Source organism: Hetaerina americana, unplaced genomic scaffold (assembly GCF_022747635.1).
Source record: "Hetaerina americana unplaced genomic scaffold, ioHetAmer1.1.p SCAF_396, whole genome shotgun sequence".
NCBI lineage: Eukaryota > Metazoa > Arthropoda > Insecta > Odonata > Calopterygidae > Hetaerina > Hetaerina americana.
Genome location: NW_027286981.1, coordinates 15,410 through 41,845, shown reverse-complemented (window position 1 = coordinate 41,845; position 26,436 = coordinate 15,410). Strand labels below are relative to the sequence as shown.

Sequence of the window (26,436 nt, the reverse complement as noted above, 5' to 3'; positions counted from 1 at the left end):
ATGCGATCGCCGAGGGGACGATGGGGAGGATATGGGAGGAAAAATCGGTGCAAAGTACGTTATAAAAGGACTTGCAATGAGGCTATTGACATTACGCCGATGAGGAGAAAAATCTCCGCGTTACGGCGGCGAAAGAATAAATAAAAAACATAATAGCCTCCCGAGACTTGTCCGAAGCGGCCTGCATGAAGTCCCATCCATTCCCTCCCCACCTGTGAAACACTTTCGACAACGCCTCCGTTGAAACACAGTACGTTCAATTAGTTTCGTTTTTGTACTGCCGCCATTGCTCTCCATCACAGATGAAAAAAAAATCCGTCTCAATAGCGGGAGGTCATGCTGTTCAATAGAAGGCATGAGAACGTAGGTTTCACACTGATTTTATTCACCGCAAGTCACGTTTCAGAAAAAATCAGATTGATATAGTTTTTATTGTTTCCATTATACCATGGAACATTTGAGGAACTTTTTTCTTAAAATCTTATCTAAAATTTTTTCAAACGAAATGACTATCTATCTTCTATCTAAATAGATGGTTTTCCTTATATAACTCTAACAACGTCGATATGCGATTCATTTTAAGGTAATGCATAAAAATTATCCCACTTCACAACCTAATCTCAATGAAATACTAACTCACTCTGAATCCACAGAACAGTTACAAGGAGCTATGTCCTAAGTAAACTTACAGTTTTCTCTATTTTAGTCAACTATGCAGAACTACAGTTCGTTGGCCAATGTTTAGGAATGTCATCAATCGAATGCCAAAAGCATTTATCCCATAAAAAAGACATTTACAAAACCTAACATTTTTATAACATGGATTCTCAACCGCAATACACACATAGACATTATAAAAAATACATGCCTAAGATTCATAGATAACATTTTCAAAATTCAATGTAAAGAGGAACCATTTTATGGTTGAGACCAGTGCAATTCGCACCCTTATGTCGCAATACAATATCTAACCTAAATAAATTTTAATTTCAATATCCACATCAACAAAATGTTTATATACAACAAAAAGACATCAAAGTGTTCACCCTCTATGCTGAATATCAATTATTTCATTTTTACTCAATATAGTAGACAAGAAACTATTACTATTGTTTCTCGGGGTCCCCTGAACTTCCTATCTTGAATAAGGGAGACGATTTCCCGTGGATGTTTTCCTCCTTAGACTAAAAACGTCTACATTGAGAGCAAATACAACACAAGAGACTATAGTCATTCTGCGCAGCGTACACTTATGAAAATGAATGAACTACACGACGCACGAAACAACCAGACACTCACATTCACGCACATATACACCCACACAAACACACACAAAAAACACACACTGAATATTTCAAACGAACGGGGTAAAAATTTTAGTCACATGTTTACACCGTATCAGACATGAGTGACTGAAACTGATTATCCAAAACATGTATTTGTCAACTGTGGTGACAGTTTTGGCAATGATTCTTGTGACGGGAGGTTGTACTGGGGAGAATAAGGAGGTGCTATAAACAGAGAGACACACCGTTATCATCGAACGGGGCAGGCAAACTGAACAAAACATTGGATGACCGTTCCGAGTCGAGGGGTATCCAGCGAAACAAAAAGACGACAGGGTACGAGTATGAGGAGAATGAAGGGATGGGTGAGGGTTAGGGCGAGGATGAAAGGAAACTAAGAGAGGAGAGATGTATAAAAATGATTTTTTAATTAGGTTTTAATTTTTAGTGAGAGAGTCTAAAAAGGAAAGGAGCACTCACTGGCTGCAGAGAACATGGCCGGGTGCAGGAACAGGTTGCCCTGGGGGAATCCGGCCAGGCCGAGACCATAGAGCTGATGGAAAAGCGCCATGTCTTCCGCCCCGGGCATGCCGCCCTGCCCGCCGCCACCGCCGCTGCCTCCTCCGCCGCCTCCGCCACCACCACCTCCACCGCCGACCCCGCTACTCCCGCCGCTGCCGAGGAGGGCAGCGGCGGCGGCCGCGGCTGCAGACGGGTTCTTCCCGGCGTCCTTGGCCGCCATGGCCATCGCCGCGGCGGACAGGGAGTTGGGGAAGGAGGCCGCGGCAGCGGCCATCTGCAGCATTTGAAGCTGAGCAAGCTGCTGTTGCTGCTGGTGCTGTTGCTGTTGTTGGTGGTGGTGCTGTTGTTGTTGCTGGTGCTGCTGGGACGAGTGTTGCTGGCCCTGCGGCTGCGCGCCGGAGGGGGGTGTGGTGGGAGGGTCGTTGGGGGGGTTGTTGCTGTTGGGCCCCCCCAGTGGCGGCGTTGGGGGCACGGTGAAAGGTGTGGCCGGGGAGGAGTCCTGGTTGTCGGCCCGCATTCCGCCGGGGACGGTGCCGCCCCCGCCCACGCCGCCAACCGCCCCCCCGCCGCCCGTCCCACCCTCGATGGCCGCCTTCACCGCGTCTATGTGCCTTCGCGTGAACACGTGGTCTTGGACAGAGTACTTGTGGGAGTACTTGAAGTTGCACAGCCGGCAATCCTCGGGAGGTCTCTGCGTTTCCGCCTCGACGGTGTTTCCGGTGAAGCCGGTGGCCTTCTGCATGGCCAGCTTGCTCTTCTTCTCCTTGGCCCTCGCGTTCTGGAACCATACCTGGACCACCCTTTTCGGCAGCCCGATCTCTCTCCCAAGCATCTCACACTCGGCCATCGTCGGGGTCTTGTAGTCCGCGAACAGGGACTTCATCACCTTGACCTGTGCGGAGTCCCGTGGTGGTTGTCGGTCGTTGAAGTTTACGTAGTTGGGTGGATAGGGTTTGGGGTTGGAAGAAACGCAAATCTGAGATCACTATAATGGTTCAATATATAAGTTGGCCGTGTGATTTATATGTTTTGTTAAGGTGGATTACAAACGGTTCTGTTCACATGCCGTTTCTCTGTATGCTCATGCAAATATTGAAAGAAATCTTAATGCTTCTTTCTCTCCAAAGCCCCCTTTAAGCTGGTATTTACGAAATATTTTTCCAACTGATTTTTCACCCTCTCGATTTAGAAATTAGATTAAAGACAATAATCAAAACTAAATGAATTCTATTGAGCATTTTGTCAAAAGGAAACCTGCAGTATTATTATCTTGCATAACAGGAGTTCAAAGAAAAACAGCCTATCATTCCGTTGTGTAACCCACAGGTTAGTGGTAGTTCATAATTAATTCAAGCGTACATAATTAAGCACGGGGCATTCTAGTTGAAATAAGCGACCTGCGTTGTGATTCCATTATTGCAATAATGAACATAAAGCAAGTCAAATTATTGGGAAATCATTTTAATGGGGCCTATTCTATGCCAGCTAAAAGAAATCCATAATTATTAATGTGGACAGTGGACTATGGCATTTCATTGTCATTGTCACTGATTATCTTAAAAAAATTAAAATAGAGCTCTAATACGAGTGTATTAACCTAACCCCGAGGAAATGAAAAAAAGGATAAATAAAAAAAATAACAAAGAAACGCAAGCATATTTTCTAAAAAATGTTCGTTTATTTCAATTCTGAGATTCTTACAAAATAATAGAACGCAAATATATAACAAAAATAAAAATTATTTATGCAAAACAAAAGAGTTAATTCCAGATTAACAAATATTGTGATTCTGTTGGAACTATCGCCATCGATATATCTCTTCCGATAGCTGCTGAAAATAAATGAAGAACGACAACTCTTAGAATTTTTATTCCAACAACGCTCAAATAAAAAAAATACGCGCGCGGATGTTCAAATGTTTTTTTAAGTGAAATAAAAATAGAAATCTTGAAAACAACTTCATACTAAAAAAATAATTTTGAATAAAAAAAATGAAATAGGAAAATATATTCTTAAGACAAATCTAATTTTTAAAAAAAGCGGACACTAAAAAGTGCCGCATTAACTACACATAAAAAATACGATATCAATGAAAAATGTCTTGCCCACAGACATCTGATTTCTCAAACAATGAACAAGGACTAATTATTATTGCTCTTCAAATCTCTATGCGACATTTATTTCATTAAAAATGAGTTGCTGATAAATTTGAATGAAGACAAACAACACACGAATCAAACAAACTGAAAATCTATTCGTCGTATGTTAACTTAAAAACATTTTAACAACCCGTTAGTCTTTCATGGTTTTTAAAGCTTAGCCAATGTCAAATACCAAATTAGGCATTGATAAGGCAGAACCCTTTTGGGGGAACACACTTTCCAACTTTCAAATAAATTTGAATACCCACAAATTATAAATGCAAATTTCCTGATACATAAAAACTTCATGCAACCACAAGAGAACATCGACGAAGCCACATACGCCATACTGGCCAGCACCATTCAAATGACAAGGGGATATCATGCAAATTTGAGACTAAGTGAAGATTCGTCATAATTTTAACATGGATAAACGGGCAGCATCTGGAAACTAATGCAGTTGGCAAGTATGGACTAGTCATTTATTATTCAAGCACTATTTTATTTTTTAAGTACACAAATGGCATGCTGTGCAGACACTAAAACAAGCGACTCTTAACTGCTAAGAGCATTGACCAGGATCACACGGCCAATTCGAAATGGAAGTAAACGCAATACTGTTGCCTAGTCTGCAATGATTATGCTCCTGAACGTTTTACATCATGAAAGTTTTAAGGTTGTGAAATACCCATTCAATCGAATCGGATGACATTAAATTAGCGCCAAAAGCCATTGCTTACCTACTGGTATACTTTCTACGAATATTAAACATTTAACAATACATTCTCAAAGGCAGAGGTAATGTAGGAAGAAGGAATAAACTTCGCGAATTCCTGACTGATAATTTAATAACACCAGCAGGTGCTACTTGGCTGCACCCCGGACGTTCAAATAAACGTTATGATGGTAGCTCAAACTTAGTTTCCGATTCTGAGAGAATGGAGAAATTCGGCGACGATCATCTTAATATTTCGAGGTGCATACGTCTTACATTTAATCTGCAATCAGTAAGGAAATTACACATGAAAAAAAAACGATGATGCCACGTTAATATTTCAATTATATCACCAATATGTACTCTTCAAAATAATTATTTAATACACCCGCTGGAGAAAATTAATTAACATGACGCAGCATGAAAACCACCCGTATGCGATTTGAAATTAAATTCAACTTACGAACCGAAGCTGAAACGATTCAGAGAGTCAGGAGGAGAGGTTTCATCGAAGCGGGAAAGGTGGGTGAACCACCCCAGCCTCCCGGAATTACCTTTTTTTTGGCATAAAAACTTGCACCCACGTCATATTTAAAGCGAGCAATCAACTTTAAATTAAAATACCAAGTAAAAACTGAGCGAACTACACGGGGAAAGTGGAAAGGTAGGGAAAATAGTGCTGTTTTGATTTTCAGGGAAATAGGCGGGGTATGCTAAGCGATATACCCAAAAGGAACTTGGGAAAAACATCGAATTTCTCCAGACAAAAACTTAATTACACTCCTAAGGCGGAGGAGACCTAAAAGGCAAATAAGTATTTCATACGGAAGGAATTATTTCGCAGTGAATAACGATATACCCGTATACCACTCGCGTTGATAAAAATAAGCGCTTGGATTATCCATTGAGAGGGATAGCCTAATCAGTCGCTCAATTCCCTTGATTAAGCCTTACCTGTAAACTAGACATCTGGGTCCGGAACCTCTTGCCCGACCCGGCACCGCTCCCTCCGCTAGCCGGCGTTCCTCCTCCCGGTGTCCCCGCGGGAGTCGTTTGGTGTCTTTGGGATTGGGTGCTCGAAGCCGGAGACGTGGGATTACTTTCGTCTCCGTCCATATTGTCCGTGCACGTTTCGGACAGGCTGTCCGACCTCGCGTCCTCCGCACCAAGGCCGAGGCCCAAAACACTGACCGCTCTGTCCATACTAATGCCCATCGCACCAGCAAAAGAAGACAAACCGACACTTCCGCTTCTTTCGCTTATGTCCGTCAGCGGGCCCTGATCCGTCGCCAACGCTGCCGCCCCTACCTCCGTGCTGATCCGGACAGGACGACTCAAGTCGACGGGTTTGCTCAAGTCGAGAGGTGCGTCGCTCGACGCCTCGGCCGGGGATTGCCCCATCTCCTGCTTGATCTTCATGGTCAAGTCCGTCGCGCCGTGAGACTCCTTTCCCGGGGTTCCCGGGACACCGCCGGTGGCCGCGCTGCCGCCCCCCGAACTCCCACCGCCGCCACCACCGGTCGCTCCACCACCACCGCCAGCTGAGGCGGCGGACCCGGGGGTCACTCCGCCCGACGTCGCCGGTATCCCGTTCTGTGCAGCCTGGGACTGCATCTCGCTGATGTACCTCTTCATGGACTCCTCGTAGAACTTCTTGAGCGAGTTCTCCGCGTCTTGTGAGGCGGCTGCAGCAGCTGCCGCTGCCGCGAAAGGCGAGAACAGGGGAGAGATCATATTGTGCTGTATCATGGATGCGGCGCCCGGAAATGAGCCAGAAAGGATGCCTCCGGCACCGGATTTCCCTCCTCCTGGCGTAGTGTTCCCTGGCGTCCCTCCGCCCTGTGTGTTGTTGCCGTCTCCGGTGGTCGAGAAGGAGGCGGACGAGTCGACGCTGAGTTCTTCGTCGGGTAAGGCGTCGATGTTCACATCTCCACCCCTGGCTGCCACTTGGTCGGCGTGCTTCGACGCCAAATGGGATTCCAGAGCAGACTTGACCTTGAATAAGGCGGGGCAAAAGGGGCAGCGCTTGTTGATGACCTGTTAGATAAACGAGGAAAACAAGTGTTGTAGCGAAGTGCAGAAAACATTTATTTGACCATCACATTAAAAAAGCACGGAATTTCTGAAAATGCAATTTCCCCCTTTACGAAATATGTGGTATCAGGTTTTTCGACGTGGAAGCCTATGTTACAAAGAGGAAACCTCAAACACTTAAGGTTCCACAGAAAAATGATGCCGAGTATTCGAGGATGCTACATACATTTTCTGTAGAAACCATAAATTTTGGAATTTGTCCTTCTTGTATCTATTTACCACCGAGGTAACTTCTATCCTCTCTTAAAATGCAGGAAGCTAATAATTTCGTTTAATAAACATTACTTCTTAACGATAACAGAAGTAAATGAGTTTTTTTGGCGCAAGAATAATCCAAGTAAATCTTCCAAATACATTAAAAGCTTGTTGACCATAACTTATAACATTAAATAACCCAAAATAGAAAGGCAATTCCCTCATATATTCATATTATATTTAAAAATTGCTTCCAAGAAAGACTTAAATTCAACAAAATTGCCATAAGCATAGTAAATATGTCGTTGCATACGCCTTCAGAAAATAAATTCAGAATCCACAGACATCTCAGTTTTATCTTCACCTATCAAACAAACCTTCGGGTCAATTATGCTGGCTTGTTGGTTCATTATAAAGGCGGGAATGTTTGGTAATATGAAATGTTTTGGCTGGAACGAAATAAAGAAATGCCCTAATCATATTTGAAGATTAAAGACCAGGAGACTCACAATTATTTTCAGAAAGTTTCCGCCACATTTCTCAATCTCAAAAGCAGGACTAAAAATATGAATTCAATATGACTTCTGACGTAAATTTTGAGAGCGTTATCAAATAAATGACTTATTTTCAACATCGACAATATAGTCGCTTATCGAGGACACCTTCAAAAAGAGGGATATTGATTGGGCACACATCCTGAGGCACGACGAATCATAAAGTAAGGTTAAGGATGAACTTTGACACAAGTAATGGAATGGTTCAGGGCAAGGAGCTATGAGGGAGTGAGAAGATTGACAAGGTATTGAGTGAAGAGATTACACAAACCAAACCCCGGATTGATACCTCAATACTATATGAATATCTTCGCATGTGAATCGTAATAAAATAGCGGATTTGAACAAAAAAAGAAATTCCTGAGCGTTCTGTGGTGTATCATTTGATCGGGACAAAAAACGTGTCAAAATGTCGTCTTCTAAAGACGTGACCCCGGCATTGAGCTAAGGCACCAAGTAAGCAGTCCTTACCTGCGCATGAGCCCTAAACTGTCCTTTGCGCTCCCGCGCCCTCGTGTTTTGGAACCACACCTGCACGACCCGCTTCTTCAGCCCCACCTCCCGCGCGATAGACTCCAGCATCTTACGGCTCGGATTGCTCTCCACCTGCGGTCAAATGAGGCAACACATCAGTCATCATGGCACAGATTTTGCATGAGGTAGCAAAAATAGTCAGTGACCCTATGAAAATCTTTAACTCTTCGTGGCAAAATTCGGATACCCCGCAAACGATGATCGTATCAATTGATTTCTTGGATATATATTATAGTTCGTACACCTCTCATTGACATGGCCGAGATCGGTGGAGAGGATGTCTCGCACCATGAAAATACGATGAAGCTTTGCAACTTACGCAGATATAATAAATATAACATACCATCATTGGTATGATACGAATCATATTTTATACGCGTATATTTTATTTCAGGACGTGAAAATGTTGGTCGCGTTATCTTATTGGGTGAGTGTTCTGTGTACTAACGGCCCGGGCTCTATTGCAGGCGAATTTGGACAGGTTCTGCAGTTTTACGAGTACCAGGTCTTCCTGGAAAACAGCAGACGGCTAAGAGGAAATAGCCACCCTAACCTGAACCTATGCGAAATTAACAACACGCTGTGGGATCAAACACAACATTAACTGGACTCCCTCTAACAAACCACTTCCTTATTGATACTAGGAATAAGTAAAATAAAGAAAGAAGGAACTTCACACAAGCACTTGTCCAATATCTGGTACTTGATCAAGCACGCTTTTATTTTACGCGAACAACTTTAGATAAAAGCAATGATACCATCCCAATTGCACACAGTCAGAAGTTCTTGCTAATCTAAGTGACAGAATGACATAAGTAGCATACTCTTATCCCAATTATCTGCTACCGACATTTACGACATTAAAAAATATAGCCATTTTTGGATAAAATTGCACTATTTACTTTTATCGAACAATTCATTACCTCGAATAATCGGGGGTTCATTTCATCAGTAAATCTATCAGAATTTTAACTATTACTTAAACGCAGTTAAGTTGTCTCGACACATTTTTTTTCAACAAGAAATGAGTAAGGAGGTTTTTTTAAATATCCTTTTTTTTGTCTTGAAACTTCATTAGTAATAAATTGGAGGAAAAACTAAATGTACAGAAATAAAATGACATAATTATATACCTTTTTTTAGCACTTCTGAATAATCGATATTTTAGTATCGGAATAGTTTGCTACCAATGATTTTAAAAGGATTTCATGATAACGTCACTGAAGAGAAATTGACTGAAAAATGGAAAAGTCAAAAAGGATTTTCCCGCAAAGAAACATAGATTTGAAAAAACAAATCACGACTCTCTAGACACACCAATGAAAAAAAGAGCAATGAGACTTAACAATGCCTCTTTATTGCCATCGCAGACATTTAATTTGACAAAATACAGAAATGCAATAAAAGGAAAAGATCAGTTTTTAAACAACTGTGAGATGCGGCGAACACTATAGACAAACTGATTAAATAATTTTCGAAAACAACACTGCACATAACATAGTATCTACTTCAGTATAGTATCTAAATATTACCCAACAGGCTCTTTCGAGGGAGAGACTATGTTTCAATTACCTGATATTTCTGGTATAGGTAGTCGAGCTGTTCCGGTAAGATGGTGGTCCTCAGTCTCTTGTCTTTGGGCGCAGCGTTTTCTTCTCCACCGCTCCTCATCTCGTCCTCCATTTCGTCAAACTTCCGCTTCCCTTGACCAATCGGAGGCGACAGGGTCCCCATGCTGGCGTCGTAAGAGAGACCGGCGGCGGCGGCCGCGGCTGCCGCGGCAGCTGCCACCGCCGCTCCCGAGATCCCGCCCAGGTGCTGGTGACTCTGGACTGCATGCGCCTGTTGCTGCTGGGTCTGCGACTGCTGCTGCTGCTGTTGGTGGTGCTGCTGCTGCTGTTGTTGTTGTTGTTGCTGCTGCTGCTGTTGTTGTTGTTGCTGCTGCTGTTGTTGTTGTTGTTGCTGTTGTTGCTGTTGCATCTGAGCGTGCTGCTGCAGGATGCCGAAGGGCGAATCAGGTGGGTATGAGGGGAATAGGTTGGGGTTCATTATGTGCACCAACTGATGCTCCCGCCACAGCTCGAACCTTGAGAAGACTAGGTTACACTTGTCACACTGGAAGCTGTCCTCGGAGGCCTCCTGGTGAGGTCCGTGCGTCTGAGACGGCGTGGGCGGCGGGGACCCCTCTGCGGGCTGGGCGCTCTTGCGTCCGTCAGAGGAGGTGGCGGGAGGAGACGGCGCCATCGCTGAGACGAAAGACGGCGGCGGGGGTGGCGGCGGAGGGGGCGGTGGCGGCGGCGGGGGAGGCGGTGGTGGAACCGAAGCCGTGGAGACGGACGAAAGATCGGCGACCCCACGAGATTCGGCCACGGAGCTGGAGTTTGAATCCTCGGAGCTCAACACGGCTGCGATTTGAGCGGCCGCTGCCTGAGCCTGTGCGGATCTCTTAGCATCCTCCTCCTTAAAGCAATGAGTTTTTTGGTGTCGGATTAACTCATAATACCGCTGAAAAACCAGAAGGCATTTTTTGCATTGATAGTTAAGACCTGGAGTCCGCTGAAATCTCCCTGTGCCCTCTTCTCCCGGGGGAATATTTGCAACATTAGCCAGCGCCCCGGCACCAGCAAGCCCTGAGCCGATTGTACCGCCGGCCACTACTCCCGCGGTTGCCTCAACGGGAGGTTGGTTTTCGTAAACTTTTCTAGCCTTCTGTCGTGCATTCTGAAACCACACCACGATGACTCGGGGACTTAGGCTTAAGAGTTTTGACAAGTACTCTAAGTCATCATCCTTGGGATATGCGTTGTTCTCAAAAAATTCCTGCAAAACCTTTATCTGATAGTCGGTAAACCTTGTTCTATTTGCTCTCTTTCCAGACGAGCTGCCACTTCCACCACTGCCTCCTCCACCCATTGAAGACATGCAGTCCATCGAGGAGGACGGAGACCTTCCGGGGCTCAAAGTGGACACAGGAGTGGACATTCCCATCATCCCACTACCAGATACAACAGTTGTGGGTGTGCTTGTTAGTGCGAGACCCATCATTGACGTCGGACTAGGAGGAACCTGGCTCTGAATCGGCGATGAGAAGATGGTGGCGCACGGGGTAGCCTTAGGAGGGGCGAGGATATTGGCCGATGCTGCACCGCCGCCCGACACCGCGTGTGGCGACGTGGAGGATGACGTAACAGGCGCTACAGGTACTCCCTCACCTTGAGATCCCAGTTGTGACGCAATTATGGAGGTCAAAGTTATATTACCCTGCGAAGGATTACTCCTAGATGATGTAGTAGGAATATTTAATTGCACTCCAACAGAACTGCCTATTTGAGTCCCGACAGATGTAGGAACATTATTTAATCCTGGTGATTCAGGGTCGTCTCTTGTGTTGTCGTCCGTAAGGTTAATAATTGGTTTTACATCTTCGTCCATCTCCATTTTCACTGACCGAGACACCAAATCATCTCCTCCATACTGGTCATCGCAAAGTTTATAATTTATGAGTGACGATTCTGCAGAGGATCTTTCGACCTGAGATTGAGGTTGCGGTGGCGGAGACACCGGTGGTGGTTGCGGAGTCTGAGTGGGTTGGGCCTGCTTCCTTTTGTTGGAAGATGATTGCTGCACTTGCGTAACTTGGCTGAACAATTCTTTCTGCTCTTCTGGATTTAGCGGAGACACTTTTGCTTCTCCCGTCTTTTCGTACTCCTCCAAATTCAGTGTCGTTGATGGTGGGTTGTTAAAATTATACGGAGAATCCTTATTCCTCTGTCTCTCCTTGAACAAAGTGTTTCTAAACCAATGTTTAATAACTTTCGGAGGAAGGCCTGAGCGAGAAGCCATCTCCGCTATCTGCTCTTCTGATGGTGAATTGTTGATGTCAAAATGAGCTCGGAGAATTTTCAATTGGTCGTCTGTTATACGCGTCCGTGCTCTCTTTTGTTGCTGCTGTTGTTGTTGCTGTTGCTGCTGCTGTAACTGTGACGCCATGTGATGATGTTGAGGAACGTGTGGTAAGTGCTGCTGCTGCTGGAGGAGAGCCTGCTGTTTAGCAACTAGAAGTCCGGCTGGAGAGAACAATGAATTCGCTGCAGCCGCGGCGGCTGCTAGTTGGTCCGATGGTGAAGGTGAATGGGTAGCAGGGGGCTGGCTTTGAGCTGGTGGAGGTGGTGGCGGCGGTGCCATCATCATGGGGACCAGTGGAGGCTGGAGATTCATTAAGCCTAGGGGAGACAACCCCATAGCCGCCATTTGCATCATAGACATGGCAGTAGCTGGATTGTGGAATTGTTGCATGGCCATAAGATTTATCGCAGCCTGCATCTCGTTCATCTGGGCCGCCAACGACAACTGCATTGCCGATGCTGCCGCAGCCGCAGAAGCTGCATTTGACGGTGTACCAGGAGTCGATCCTTGACTTGAACCATCTTGGGAGGCCGCTCCTCCATGCCCTTGTTGCTGGTGATGGTGAGGTGGATGGTCGTCTCTTGGCGTGGACACCGGTCTTGGTGTGGTCGAGGTAGGGTTAGGAGTGGCAGGAGAAGAGGCCCCAGCTCCCTGTGAAGGAGTGGTTGAAGAGATGTTATCTCCCATTGGAGCAGGAGTGGATGATGTTGTAGGTGTCGTAGGAGTAGTGGATGGTATCGGCACAACATCCGGGGATGTGCTGTCAGCCCTCCTGTGAGGGTTTGGAGTAGAGGACATCCTTGGACCGAGACTAATAGGAATCGATGAGGTTGACGTACTCACTGTCGTGGATGACGGTTTTTCGCCTTTCATCATCATCATCATCATCGCAATTTTCTCCTCTTGCTCCTCATCTGTTCCAGTCATGGTAGTCTGAGTTGTCGTAGTTACAGGTTGAGCTTCCTTATCCGGAGAGTTCAATGGTTGCTCGATTTTAGGCTGGTTGACACTTCCTGTGTTAGGAGTAGATTGTCCAACTGCCTGTTGTTGAGTTTGCTGCTGCTGTAGATGCTGATTGAAAGGCAAATGTATATGAGGTGCACTGTGCTGCTGTTGATGCAATTGCTGCTGCTGCTGTAGTTGTAATTGCTGTTGCTGATACTGTTGAGCCATTTGCTGCTGTTTTTGCTGGTGCTGTTGTTGTTGCTTAAGCTCAGCAGCAATTACGGCTGCCGTTTTTCTCTCATATTCGCTTTTATATCGTGTTGCATATTCCTCTAAGAAGTCCAAAGGAACTAGGTCACGATGAACTTCCTCACAATGCGCTTTAAGGACCCATACGCTAGAGAATTCTTTCTTACAATGGCCACATACAGATTTGGATACTTCAGGCAACGGGTCGGTCTTGACTTCTTCCTCCAACTTCCCATCGTCAGTCTGTGTTTCTACAGATCCTGATATTGGGGCATCACCATCAGTTGTAGATGAAATAGCTGGCTGAATTTGCAATTTGGCTGATGTAGAAGATATCTCTACGGATTCCTCTCTCTTTTGTCTCCTTTGATGATGATTTTCATTAAACTGCATAACCAACTCAAACCCATAACTTTCAAGAAGATGTTTATACATTTGCGAAGACTTCCTTGTTGGCATTGAAAATCTTGCAAATGCATCATCTAACATTTGGTGATGATGGTGATGGTGATGTAAACCGGTATTTCCAGATACAGTTGGAGTAGACCCAGCAGGGGTTGCGGCAGATACTCCTACTGTATTCTGTCCAACAGGAACTGATGGTGACGGTGATGGAGATGGTACTTTATGGTGAACTCCATAAACGACCTGTTGTTGCTGATTATTTATATGATGGTGGTGGTGGTGGTGGCCATGATGAAAATGGCCATGATGGTGGAATCCTCCAACAGTTTGGTTTCCTGCAGTGGCTGTCGATGGAGCATTCGCATTAGTTGTTGGCTGATGCAATACAGGTTGTTGAGCATACATGCAATACATTTGCGTGTGCTGTATCATCTGATCATGGCTAGAGAATAATGCGTTGCACCGTGGGCAAGCATGCATTCCTCCAGTTTGCGTCTGTTGTTGCCCTTGAGAGGTAGACGAATTCAATATCACAGGCGTTTGAGCATTCGTTGCACTTACTACCCCACTTGACTGGTTATTTACTTCGCTGCGCTCTCCGCCACTCACATTGACGGAAAGATTGGTCACAGAGTTAGGAACTGTTGAAGGAGAGATGGAGGGGGCTGATGCTTGGGTAGCTGCCGTGGACTGTGATGAAGCAGGAGGAACTGCTGGTTGGGCCGCCGTGGATGGGCCGCCACTGGGCACTTGGGTGGGTGAAGGAACCGTAGATGAGGACGATGCAGTGGAAGACGCCGAAGACAACGAATTTGGTGACTGCTGCGTCTGAATAGCGGACCCATGGTGGATGGGATGCTGAGCGAAGTGTGTGGCAGCATGGTGAGGAGAATGGAATTGTGGCTGCTGCTGTCCATGCATGTGATGACCATGACTACTCTTTGGAGTGGCCATTCCACTTGAAGATGCGGCAGCGGCTGCTGCTTGCGCTTGTGCCGTTCCTAATATGTCATGCAATAAAGTCGTATTTTTCTCGTTTGCGGCCGCTGCTTGCGCAGCTGTCTGCATTGGTTGTTCTATGAGAGGTCTGCTGAGGTCAATTTGTCCAGTAAGGGCCAAGTCTTGCAATTTTGAAGCCCTAGTTTGATGAAGGACAGATCTCATGTGTATGTCCAAAGTGGAGCCTTGGCTGTAAGCCACTCGACAAATATTACATTTGTATGGTTTCTTGTCTTCTTCGTCAGTAGGAGTAGAAACTGCTGTGACAGCACTTACAGAAGACACATTCACATTGACAATATTTTGATTCACCGGTGTTGATGGAGATGTTACATTCATTACTCCATTGTTGTTATTAGGCTGCTGTTGTTCTTGCATTGCTCTCTTTAACTTGTGGAGATGACTGACAGAATTATAGTGGACCAGAAGTATGTTTTTCTGCGTGAAGGACTCCTTGCAAACGTCACATTTGAATGGCCTGTTTGGGTCCAAATACTTTTCCATTGGGTAGGATAGCTTTTCTCCTTTGCGATGCAACAGTGTCTTATTGTGCCCTGTAAGATATGACTGCTTTGTGTAAGCAACCTTGCATCTGTGACATTTATATTTCCGATTGGGATCATTATATCCATCCTCAGCCACAGCTTGAGAATTTAAGTAATCTTCCAGCAGCTGCTGTTCTTTGCCGCCGGAATCGTCACTGTTTTCCTCCCCACCCCCAGATCCTCCAACGCCATCTTCCCGTCCCCTCTCAGCCTCCATCATCATCATCATTTCCTCATCGGCAGCCGCCGTAGCAGCACTTGTCTCTTCATCTACTTCCATTGGTACAGGGGTAGAGGTGGCCTCATTTTTTATGCCACTAAGAAACATTCCAAGTCCAGGTACCGGTCCACCACCCAGTCCAGCTAATAGCAATGGATTTGTCAGCAGACTTTGTTTGTATTGAGCAAGCTCTTCTTCAGGAAGATCAGTATGTGCACTCTCTACATGCTTATGCAGAGCTAAAATTGATCGAAAACTCCTTCCGCACAATGCGCATTTTGTTGCATCTCTGATAATATGATATTGGGAATGTAGCTGAAGTTTCTCCATGGTTTTGAAGGCAAGTGAACACTGACTGCATCTATATTTATAGACATGCTTTTCAGAAACTGCAGCCGGCGGAGTATTTGAAGTACTTGTCCCAATCGTATGTTGTGTCGGCGGAGGAGTTGGTTGTTGTGTGTTGGTCAATCCTCGTCCATGAAACTCTTTGAAATGTGCCTGTAGACTTGAGGCTGATGGAAAATATTGATTGCATCCTTTCTTCCAGCATAGATATCCACCACCAGCGCATCCAATGGCTTTTGCTGTGTCCATGTGACCGGTCTCTAGTTGATGATTCATAAAATCGTCCACTCCCCTGAATAATCTACTACAACTGTGACAGCGCAGCGTTTCCTCATTTTCCTCAATAGAATGCTGTTGATCTGATGGAGAAAGGGCTACTACTGGTTCTTCCCTAGAGGAGAGATCTCCTTCGCTGCTGGGTTCTTTCATTCCCTCAGAGGAGGAAAGACTTCTATTGGCATTGTCCTGCTCGTTACTAGATTGTGGACTTGTGTTTACCTGAGTTTGGCATCCGCCACTCTGCTGGCCAACAGGACGAGACACTGTGTTCAGCCAATGGGATTGGTCCACGAGGAGCAATAACCGCTGCAGGCCTTCAGCATTGACGCTGTGTATTCTCATGACGTGTTTCTCCAGCAGTGCCTTCTCCTTAAAACCATCCTGACACAACGGGCAAAGGAACTCTGGCTGCTGTTGCTGCGACAGCGAGGCACTCTCGTGGCTCTGCTGCTGCTGAAATTGGTTGCCTTGCTGTTGTTGTGGGTGGTGCTGCTGCTGCTGCTGCTGGTGGGAGGAGGAGTTATGAAGATGCTGTGAATGTTGTGCAAGAACGTGGGCTTGAATGCGCATTTCAGATGTGCTGTTATATGTACAATAAGGACATACGTGAACAGGAGATGTGGCCGCCACCAACGTAGCTGAGGCTGAAGATGCCGGGGATGTGGAAGAGGTGTTCACAGGAGTCACGATACAAGCACTTTTCTGCTGCTGTTGCGGCGGCAGTGTTGGCGTCTGCGGAAGTTCATTGGGCAAAGGAGTAGTAGTGGAACATTCCTCCGTTCCACTCAGCCCCTGCTGTTCCAGAGCATACTTCAACATGCTTTGCTTATCTTGTTGCTGCTTGCTCAGAATTTCCTTTGCCGACTCTATTCTCTCTTTCTGCGGCTGATTGATCGTGTGCAGTTGGCTATCCTTTCTCTCTGAAATTAGATAAAAAGCAAAATTAAGGAAACCGTCACAGCCATTACTTTGGCTAGAGAAACAGATATCAGATTTACATAAATATAAGTATTTTTATCATGGATGAGCGGACGTCATAACGCAAATTTAACATTAATGACTCTAATTTAAAATAATTAGCCCCATTAAACCTTTGATTTTCCATAAATAAATAATAGCCTAAGCAGATTACATAGAAAAACTAACCAGCTAACACAAATCACTCCAGGAAATATCCAACATAATTTAAACCGTCTTACTTAAACTCAAGACGATAAATGAATGGAAGGTAGTCTTTTTCTCCAGATGGTATCAATTTTATTTCACTAAAAATTTAATACTATCTAACGAGGGGACTTTTACTCTACCAAGAGTACGCAGCTGTTAACTTACCGTTAAATCTCGCAAAATATTAAAGAAAATAAAGTATAAATGGGCCACCTCGATATTATATTTTATTTCACGATAACCGCCGAACGGTAAACTTATTTTCCCCCAATTTCGTTCGTTATTGACTCCATTGGAGGATGGCCCACTCTAAGTCGAATTGTACAGGAAACGGTGTTGCTCCGATCCGAGGCCAGTCACGCGTGCAACACTTCGTGATTGGTGAAACAGTGCCCAATGATTGTAATTCGGACCCCTGCTTGCAAGCTCCATAGACTAATTTGTTGAGGGTAGATTATAACTGGTCATATTACTATTGCATTGAAATGCACGTACTATTGTCATTAATTGTGCCAACGTTTTTATTTCTTTTAGAAGATGACGCGTAATTATACACAACTTATGAAATTTCTTTTAAAACAAATAATAAATCGCGATGGAGATTTAGAATATCCTACCGTTTCATAAAAGCATAAATCAATTAAATGAAGTAAAAATAAATACTGTGCATTGCCAAAATATGAACTTTTTATTTTGCATAAAAATGAATACTACTTTGAAGGCAAATAAATAACTAGAAGAACAATATTTCAAATGAATTTACATGCCTTGGATGAAAAGAACTTACGAATACGTGAAAGTAGGAAAATCTAGAAAGTTTTCAGAGGTGTTACGACAGCATTTTGCACTAAGATAATCACATTTTTTCTAAACAGGAGGGGCAAGTAAACTTGTAAAAAAAAGGTAAGGAAAATGAAAATACAAACAAGAAGTAAAGGTATAAAACCGCCGAAAATAAAAAAAGACGAATGAAGACGCATTCTTTGGCCCAGACGAGCGACGACCTCGCGCCTCTGGGAGAACGACATAAAAGAATATATTTCACCCCGCTCAAAAGGCGTCCGCTTATTCAGGAAACCCCTCTCGATGCAATTCCAATGATGGCTCCTCCACTTCCAATGTCTGTCTCCCCTGCATTCTGTGAAGTTTCCCTCCCGCTCACGAGAGCCGCCGTCTTTAGGACGCGGCGTGCTGTTATCACCCCCTGTGGGGCACGGCCTTAACACTTCATACCTTTCGAAGCAAACTATGTTTTCCCCCTCGTTCGCTCAACCCTTCCCCTCCCACCTCTCCCTCATTACACTTCCACCTCCATCATTCCCATGCACACCACTTCTCAACCCCCCCCCCCCAACCACGCAAACCCGCCAACGTACCCTCGGGACTAAGGCCAGGCAAGAAAATTGCCACGACTTTACATCCGACTAAATTACTTTGCCCTCCTCCCTTCCTAGTCCCTCTGTGGATTCCTTCGAACCTTTATTAGTAATAAAAACCTACCGGCTCACCCCTCTTCTTAAGACTACCCCATCCCAAGGGCTAACCAATACGTTCTCACCCCCTCATAGTCATCATCTCGCTCCACCTCTGGTCCGAAGAGAACTCCACCCTTAGCCACGGACCTTTTGCTGCGATACGCCTTCCCTAACCCTTTGTTTCTTCCCTTTCCCTTTTTTAATCCTTTGCGCTGGTCTAATTCGTCTCCTTTTTACGGCAGGGGCGTGCCTTGGGGGCGGTTTTTCGCGCGGTTCGTCATTCTCTCTCCAGCTGAAACGGTTATTGCCGCGAGAACGCTGCCGTTAATTACGGCCAGTAATGAATGCGTCGCGATTATATTTAGAGGGCTGACGGTCGTATATTCTCAACGGAATGGACAGGAGAAAAGCTTAGACGGTGCCCGATAGGCATACGAGGTACTCTTAAGTAACCTCCGAACTCACTCCGATCACTTGATAACCTATCTACGATTACGATGCCACATGTGAAAGTAATCGTTGGATTAAGAAGAGTGTTTTGGGCCCAGTTGAAGTGACATGCGAAAACAAAAATTAGGATAAATACAATAAGCTATTGCTCAAATATAGTATTCTGTAAAAGTAACCGGAAATGCATGAAAGCATTCTTAGATAAGATCGATTTAAGGCACCACTACCATTGAACAAAAATCATTTAAACTCTTCTAATAATTATTTAAAAAAATACAAACCGATTCCTCAGAAAAAACACTAATGTTATCAACCCGAAAGAAGGGTTGATGATAGGAGACGGTAGAGGTCACCTGGTATTAAGCCCAGCGGTTTATAAAGTTCACATAGCTTAAGAAGAAATTCTGGCACAAGAAAAAATCACAGAGCTCGGGCAAAGTTGAGGGTGTCCAGAGGTGTTCCCGGGAATCGAATCCGGACACTGCGGTCAGTAATTCAGCGCTCTCCCCACAAAAAAACCACGCCCCTTATTTCCCAATATACGACGAAATAATAATCTGGCATTTGAAGAAATAGCATTTAAAGTGAAGTCAGGAAATTACATTATGTGCTTTTCTGACAGTAAAGCGGAAGTAAAAATAATACACACATTTTCAAGGAGCGTTTTTCAATAAGAATCTTGGTTTTATTGTTAAGAAAGCTAAATGGAACTTCATTTAATAATATCTAACTCTAATGGAAAAGTCAAAATCTTTAAAATCGAATATGCATTAAATTTATCTATTTAATTTTTACTGATAATCAGAACATGTAATTTTTTAACTTTACATGGAGCCTGTTTTAAAATACACAATTTTTTCAAATATTTTACCCAAAATCCCATACATCTTAATCTAGAGCGGCCAATTTTAATAGAGCATTTAGAATGGATTTTCACTTAAACAGCTGCGCAAACGTTCCGGACTAATCACATGAAGTTACGAGTTTTGTTATTTTAAAGTGACGAGAACTTGAGGAATAAGTTTTGAACAATTTTAAGACACCATAATCCTACCAATTTTTTTCAGCATTACATTTTGGTCTCGAAAAGATAATGCAAAGAGATATAGGAAGAACCATTTACTATACCATAACTTTAGCTATCGTTTCAATTGTACTCACCGTTTTCGTTCTCCTGAGGGTCTGCAATTACTTGGAAAACCTCCGATATGTCCACTTGAAGTTCCCTTCCTTCACTTCGTCTCTGAAGTTGATGTAGCTGCTCCATTTGCATATGCTTGAGGGTACGAACATGTTGAAGCAGCTGCAGTTTCGATCCTCTTGCAGAAAAGTTACAGAGAACACAGTGATATATTCTGTAATTCTGCAGCAGCTGGCTGTTGGGAGGTGAAGTCCCTGATGTTGGGGCTATGGCGTTGGGCGAAACTGGATTATCAGTGAGGGACTCCTCGCAAGAGAGGAGATGTCTGAATAAGGCACAGCTTGCCTCATGCCTTGCTCCTGCGCAATGCAATTGCAGCTTATGTGCGCTATTAGTGTAGTAGTCACAAGCGTTACAACGGACCTGCACAGGATTGCTGGTGGTAACACTGCTTAGGTGGTATTTCAATTTCCATTCGTTCCTGGGTCCTCCTTCCTTGACGTGATTGACATGCTGAAGCCTTTGCAAATGCTTGTCTGTTTTGCAATGCAATTGGAAATTTGCCTTCAGATTTGTTCTGTATGCGCAAAGCTTACAGACATAACTGCCAGCAACAAGCATTAATACTTCCTGCTCCCTAAGCTTCGTCCGGTCGGTAGCCAAGTGGCATGATAGGGCTTCCAACGAGTCTGTCGCAAAAGCGTTGCAGACACAGCAAGTGAAGAGCAGCGATGGATTCTGCTCCGGTGGCTCCGGAGGCGGCTCCATTGTCTCCGGGTTCAGCCCCGCGTCCCCTCCGCCAGTTAGGTCAGCTGCAGCCGCCGCGGCGGCAGCCGCAGCCGCCGCTGCAGCAAAGTGTGGATGCAAGTGGTGCTGCTGGGCTGCAGCTGCGGCTGCGTGGTGGTGGGAATGATGATGAGGCGAGGAATACGGATGGTGATGGGAATGGTGACCGTGATGTTGATGTCGCTGATCACCTGGGTGAGGTGGTGGCGGGAGGGATTGTGGCGGAGGGCCATGTGCGGACATGTGACCTCCGGTCATCATCTGAATGAGCAAAGCTTGGTTGTAGGCCATATCCGCCAGGGCTGCCTCCGTGTGAGGTGGCGGCTTTTCCCCAGGGAGCGTGAGACCGGGATGAAAATGGAGCAGAGCGGCGGCGGCCGCGGCTGCGGTGGCCGGGTCGAAGCCTCCCGCGCCTCCACCCGCCCCTCCCATCTGTTGCTGCTGTTGTTGCAGGACGCTCAGCTGCTGCATGTGCTTCATGTTTTGCTGTAGCACCATCATGTTGTGAGTGTGTTTTTCGCTTGTCATGTGTATTCTCAAGTTCCTAGCGACGTTTGTCTCGTAGTTACATACGTCACAACGGAAAGTTGGTTTGGGCTTTTGCTGCTGCTGGGACTGGGCAGAAGACAAATTCGGGCTCAGAGCCGACGCACCGGCCCCTGTCTTGTTCATGTGAGATGGCGATGAAGTAGCTGCGGCGGCCACGGCAGCGGCGACAGACGTAGGGACGTCTTGCACGCTACTACCACCCCCACCGGTGGCCTGGGATGGCACGACACCACCGTTCTGTTGAAGCTCTTGCATGTTATTCAAGTGCTTATCTGACTGCATGTGTATACTCAGGTTACCTTTGGTCGTCGTAGAATAATTGCAGACTTCACATCTATAAGGTTTATAACCACAGGTGTACGTTTCTCCTCGTGCCAACCGCGGGTGTGGTTGCCCGGCTACGCAATATACGCAAGAGGTTTCGCTCTCGGGATGTTTTTCTTTCATGTGAATCTCAAGTGTCTCTTGGTACTTGTAATGCCAATTGCATTTTGGACATTTCAGGGTTTTGCATGAATTCCTGGAGTGCATTCCGGAAAATATACCGCCGGGGCCACCGGCACCTCCGAGACCTCCGGCTCCCGGACCCAGGAGTCCAGCTCCGGGGCCTCCAGGTCCTCCAGCTCCCAAACGAGCCGTCTGAAGGATCATCTCACACTTAGCGCAATCAACTGCGCTTGGTCTTCCAGTTATATGTTCAGGACAAACACCAATCGTCGTCCCAGTCAGGAAGCTTGGGGGTGGAGGGGGAGGCCCTAATGGAGGCGGAGGTGGAGGAAGTGGAGGTTGGGGAGAAACAAAATTCCCTCCCCCTGGTCCATTCATGGAGTGGTGCATATGATGGTGGGATCCCATGAGGGCAACAGGACTTAATGTCGGGGGCGATCCATTGCCGCCGCCCATGCTATTTGCCGTCGAGACCGGTGACACACTATTGGGTCTCTTTCGGGTAAGATCCATAACACGGCTTCCATTGCCGCTCCCGTTATTGTTCACATTGTTACTACTACTTAAACCATGATTAGTGTTATTAACATTGCTAAGATTATTATTACTATTACTACCGTTTTGAGGTAGGGAGACCGTAGTCTCAGGAACTTGATGCGGTTGAGGATTTGAAGACCTGATTGAGGCCTGCTCATCCTGCCGTGAGGGGCAGCGACCGTATGGTCGACCCGAAACCACTCCTTCTCTCTCCTCCATCACCCCGAAAGGCTCCCTCATAACGTCCATGTGTTCTTTCCCTTCGTCCAACGACTCCCTCCCCCCGACCCCTCCCGTCGTTGAACTGCTCTCATGCCTCCCTCCTTCCCCACTCCCTTCTTGATGGGCATGAAGACGAGGGTGTTGCAGCGGAGGCGAGCATGCCAATGAGGATGACGACGACGCCGAAGATGCCGAGGCCGCCGAAGAACATGATGAAGGCGGCGAGGGCCTTGGAAGACCCGTCTCCATTTGGTCTTCTCCTCCCACCTGTCCTTCCACTCCGCCCGATTGCCGATTGGTACCAGAATTTTGATGGTCTTTAGGAACTTGCTGGCTGGCAGTAGAACACGGAGAAATGGGCGACATGGAACTTCGTCCAATCGCCGAGGAAGGGGATGCGGTGGGTTTTGGGGTCCCGTGTGCAGTCACCGGGGTAGTCGCTGCACTCACGGCGGCATTGGTGTATGCCGTCGCCGCAGCGGCCATCGCCATCGTAGCCATCGTCGCCATGGCAGCGGCCGCCGAAGCAGGAGATCCTTCCTGCTGCCTTTGCTGGGCTATAGGATGGAACGGTGGGATACCAACAACCTCTGGGAAGGGCGAGAGAGGTTCTAGGAAGGACACGAGTGGTTCTTTCTCCCTGCCCACGCACTGAATGATGGCAGATGCGTTTCTGTGCCCCAAAAGGGCTCTCTCGTCCGCTAAAAGAGAGACGCCGTGGTCCGCCGTGGCATGGGAGACGAAAGACTTTGCGTAACCGAAGGAGAGTTTGCAGATGAAGCACATGAGGATAGGTTTGACGGGCACCGAGGCACAGTCCAACGAACTCTTTCCATCTTTTCCGTCCCTTTCATCGTCCTCAGGCGCAGACTCTGCTTCGAGACCTCTTCCAGGCCCCATCTTCCTCTTACCCCTTGGCGTTTTGCTAGAGAGGTCACTCGGCCTCCCATCGTCTTCTTGGCGGGACTCCTCAACTGAGCTGCCACCCTCCTTCCCGCTATCACCAGATTTGTTATCACGAACGGTGTAAACCCTGTAACTATGCATTATTGGTACTTCAGGAACTATTTTCTTCTCCTTAGGGAGGACGGCGGCCCCGGCTGAAGCTGAACCGGAGGTGCCTTTGGCGTCAGCACCACGCTGAGCTGCAACTCCACCAGCATATGCCCCGTAGAGGGCGCTGTACAACGCAGCGCTACTCCTGGAGACATAGAAGGCGTTGGCGATTTGAGGGAACACCTGAAACTGCGACAGAGAGACACCCCTGCCATCGACGATGCAACCATCGCTCAGTATCCTCGGGAGAACAACACTACTGGCGCCCCCGCTCTCCTCATCGCTTAGTTCGCTTTCTTCGATGATGTAAGCGGAGCCGTCTGGGTTGTACACTATCCTCCCGTCGAACCTTTCCACGTCGCTCGTCGAGGACTCCTCGTCTCCGGCCGCCGATGACCCCCCGGCCCCGGGAGGAATGCCTCTTTTACTCCTCGACGACCTCCCCTCTTCGTCCTCTTCCTCTTCTTCCTCCTCATTGGGCTGGGAGTTCAAGGAGCGCGCCTCGTCGTCCTCCCTCATCCCCACCTCGTCCTCCTCCATCTCCTCTTCCATCACTTCCTCTTTGCACCTCATCTGCGATATGCCCCGGATTGAAAGAGCCGACTTGGGGGAGGCTTCCGCGCGGACCATAGCCACCGCGGCCTCCGTGTCTTCCTCCGGGCTCATCACCGCACTTTCTTCAACCTCTTCCTCTCCAGCACCTAACCTTATTCTCTTGACTCGATCCAAACCACCCTGGAGGAGTGAAAGGCCCCCACTTCCGCAGGTCACCACCGTGTTGCTACCACCGACGAGACTACCGGCAGCCTTGTTGACGGCTAATGCGGCAGCCGCGGACAAAGAGTTTGCGGAGAGGTTCTGGAGCCCTTGAAGAGGACCGTTGTTCATACCTTCGGATACCGCTTGGACCGCTAGAACATTTCTTTCCTCCTCTTCCTCCTCTTCGTCCTCCTCCTCATCGCCCAATTCTACCCTCCGTATCCTCCCACCTTCTTCTCTTCCTCCCCCTCCGCCACCAACCCCTGGGGTCCTGACCCTCTGGAGTGAGACGCAGTTCAACCTATCTTCGAGCTCGGAAGTGGAGAGGGTGGTGGTGTTTGCAGCGGCTACGGCGGTGGTGGCAGTTGCCTCTTGGGCCAACCCCCCTCCTCCCGCTTCCCTCAACCCTAACCGGCACCCCTCGTCTAGCTTTGCTGATGGAGTGGGTGGTGCCGGTTGGTTATTTTCGCCGGTAGTCGGTGTTGGCATGGCGTCCGAGGGGGAATAAATGGCAGATCTTCAACCATCACATGCTGACGGGGTTCGCCGTGGATCAAGTCTGTAGGGAATGAAGAGAAAATTCGTTAGCGCACAGTTCACACAAAAACTACTGCATGTAATATTGGAACTTAGTGGAAGAGACATCAGATACCGACAACTTCCGTTTTAGTACAATAAACAGGCACACATTCCACACCTTTTAGCAGAAGTAAAATTCCCTGGTTTAAAACTCACTTCCAGAATAACATTTATACACTTCGGAATATGCAACGTGTTAAAGCATATGCACATTTCATTGTGAAAATATTCATAGTGATTTTGCCAGTAAAGGAAATTAATTGATCAGAAAATTAAAAATAAAATCTTTAATCCAACGTTCCACTGAATGATAAAGGAACATTGTTCTCTCAGAGAGCAATAAAAAATAACACAACGCGAACGGTACCGTTTCACTCGAGAGGGATGAAAATTACCATTTTTTTCACCCTAAAAACTAGTTTAATATTGCCAAATATAAATACATACTATATTTTGGGCAAGTTACACGAGTATTAATAAATTTTACGAAGAGAGACGGCCATTTCGCAAGTAAAAATACGGCGTTTTATTTGTATGGTTTAAGCAACAACATTTAAATTATTTTTAAATATTATATTCATGGCAACGTAAAATTAAATATAATACGACATTAAGTGAACGAAAATCAAAGGAACTACGGTTGTGATGTTTTCAAAAAAATGTCTCGGAACTTTCTCAGGGAGTCATAAAAACTTATCTTTTTTAAAGCCGGATGTGTGTCGCGATAACAGCAAGACTAGTGCAAAGACAGGTGTCTCACTCCATCAATCTAATTGTTTGTTCCGTCCTCGTGGAATGCCCAAATACATCTGGCATTCATCCACGAGCCGTGATACATTCAAACCTCAAAAGTCCGTTACGGATTAATGATTACACTTTCATTTTTGAGATTTGAGAGCGATCAAGCTTTGATTTAAGAACTAATACTATTATGAGGTCATCAAAAGGGCCAATGACACTTGAATTAAAATTAATATAAAATATCTGTGTATTGCAATGTGAAACGTAAACGGGCGACGTAGTATGAAAACCAAAGAAATAAATTAAGTTGAATGGAAATTGACTGTATCCCGTTAAATTTGAGTAAAGACAGAGCTAATGTTTTCACTATTTCAAAATTTTTGTGTGTTCCCGAAAAATGTTTCAGCATATCTGACAATGTTCTTGAATAATTTGTTCAATAATATTTTTAAATTCACATAACAAACAGACTTCCTAACAGAAATACCGACAGACCATTCAACTACATCGCCTGTACACAAAATTACATGAAGCTCCAAGAGTGTTGGAGTGTAGGTATATTAAAATGTACGTTAAACTTCGAAGTTCCA

General features: G+C 46.0%; 1 protein-coding gene across 1 annotated transcript in view; it reads right to left on the bottom strand.

Annotated features, from left to right (window-relative positions):
- The window catches only part of zfh2 (Zn finger homeodomain 2), a gene marked incomplete at its 3' end in the record, with an annotated part of 30,621 nt that extends 5,610 nt beyond the window's left edge, over positions 1 to 25,011 (bottom strand). Inside the window, exons 1-13 of the mRNA XM_071589606.1 lie at positions 23,864 to 25,011; positions 23,710 to 23,788; positions 22,138 to 23,583; positions 21,148 to 22,068; positions 20,475 to 21,015; positions 20,191 to 20,405; positions 16,174 to 16,857; positions 10,295 to 16,080; positions 10,008 to 10,225; positions 9,614 to 9,800; positions 7,979 to 8,113; positions 5,619 to 6,701; positions 1,767 to 2,700 (exon numbers count right to left, since the gene is read on the bottom strand). Coding sequence (XP_071445707.1) covers positions 1,767 to 2,700; positions 5,619 to 6,701; positions 7,979 to 8,113; positions 9,614 to 9,800; positions 10,008 to 10,225; positions 10,295 to 16,080; positions 16,174 to 16,857; positions 20,191 to 20,405; positions 20,475 to 21,015; positions 21,148 to 22,068; positions 22,138 to 23,583; positions 23,710 to 23,788; positions 23,864 to 24,655 — 13,021 coding nt within the window. The remainder of the gene's footprint in view (positions 1 to 1,766; positions 2,701 to 5,618; positions 6,702 to 7,978; positions 8,114 to 9,613; positions 9,801 to 10,007; positions 10,226 to 10,294; positions 16,081 to 16,173; positions 16,858 to 20,190; positions 20,406 to 20,474; positions 21,016 to 21,147; positions 22,069 to 22,137; positions 23,584 to 23,709; positions 23,789 to 23,863) is intronic.
- Positions 25,012 to 26,436: the final 1,425 nt, after the last annotated feature.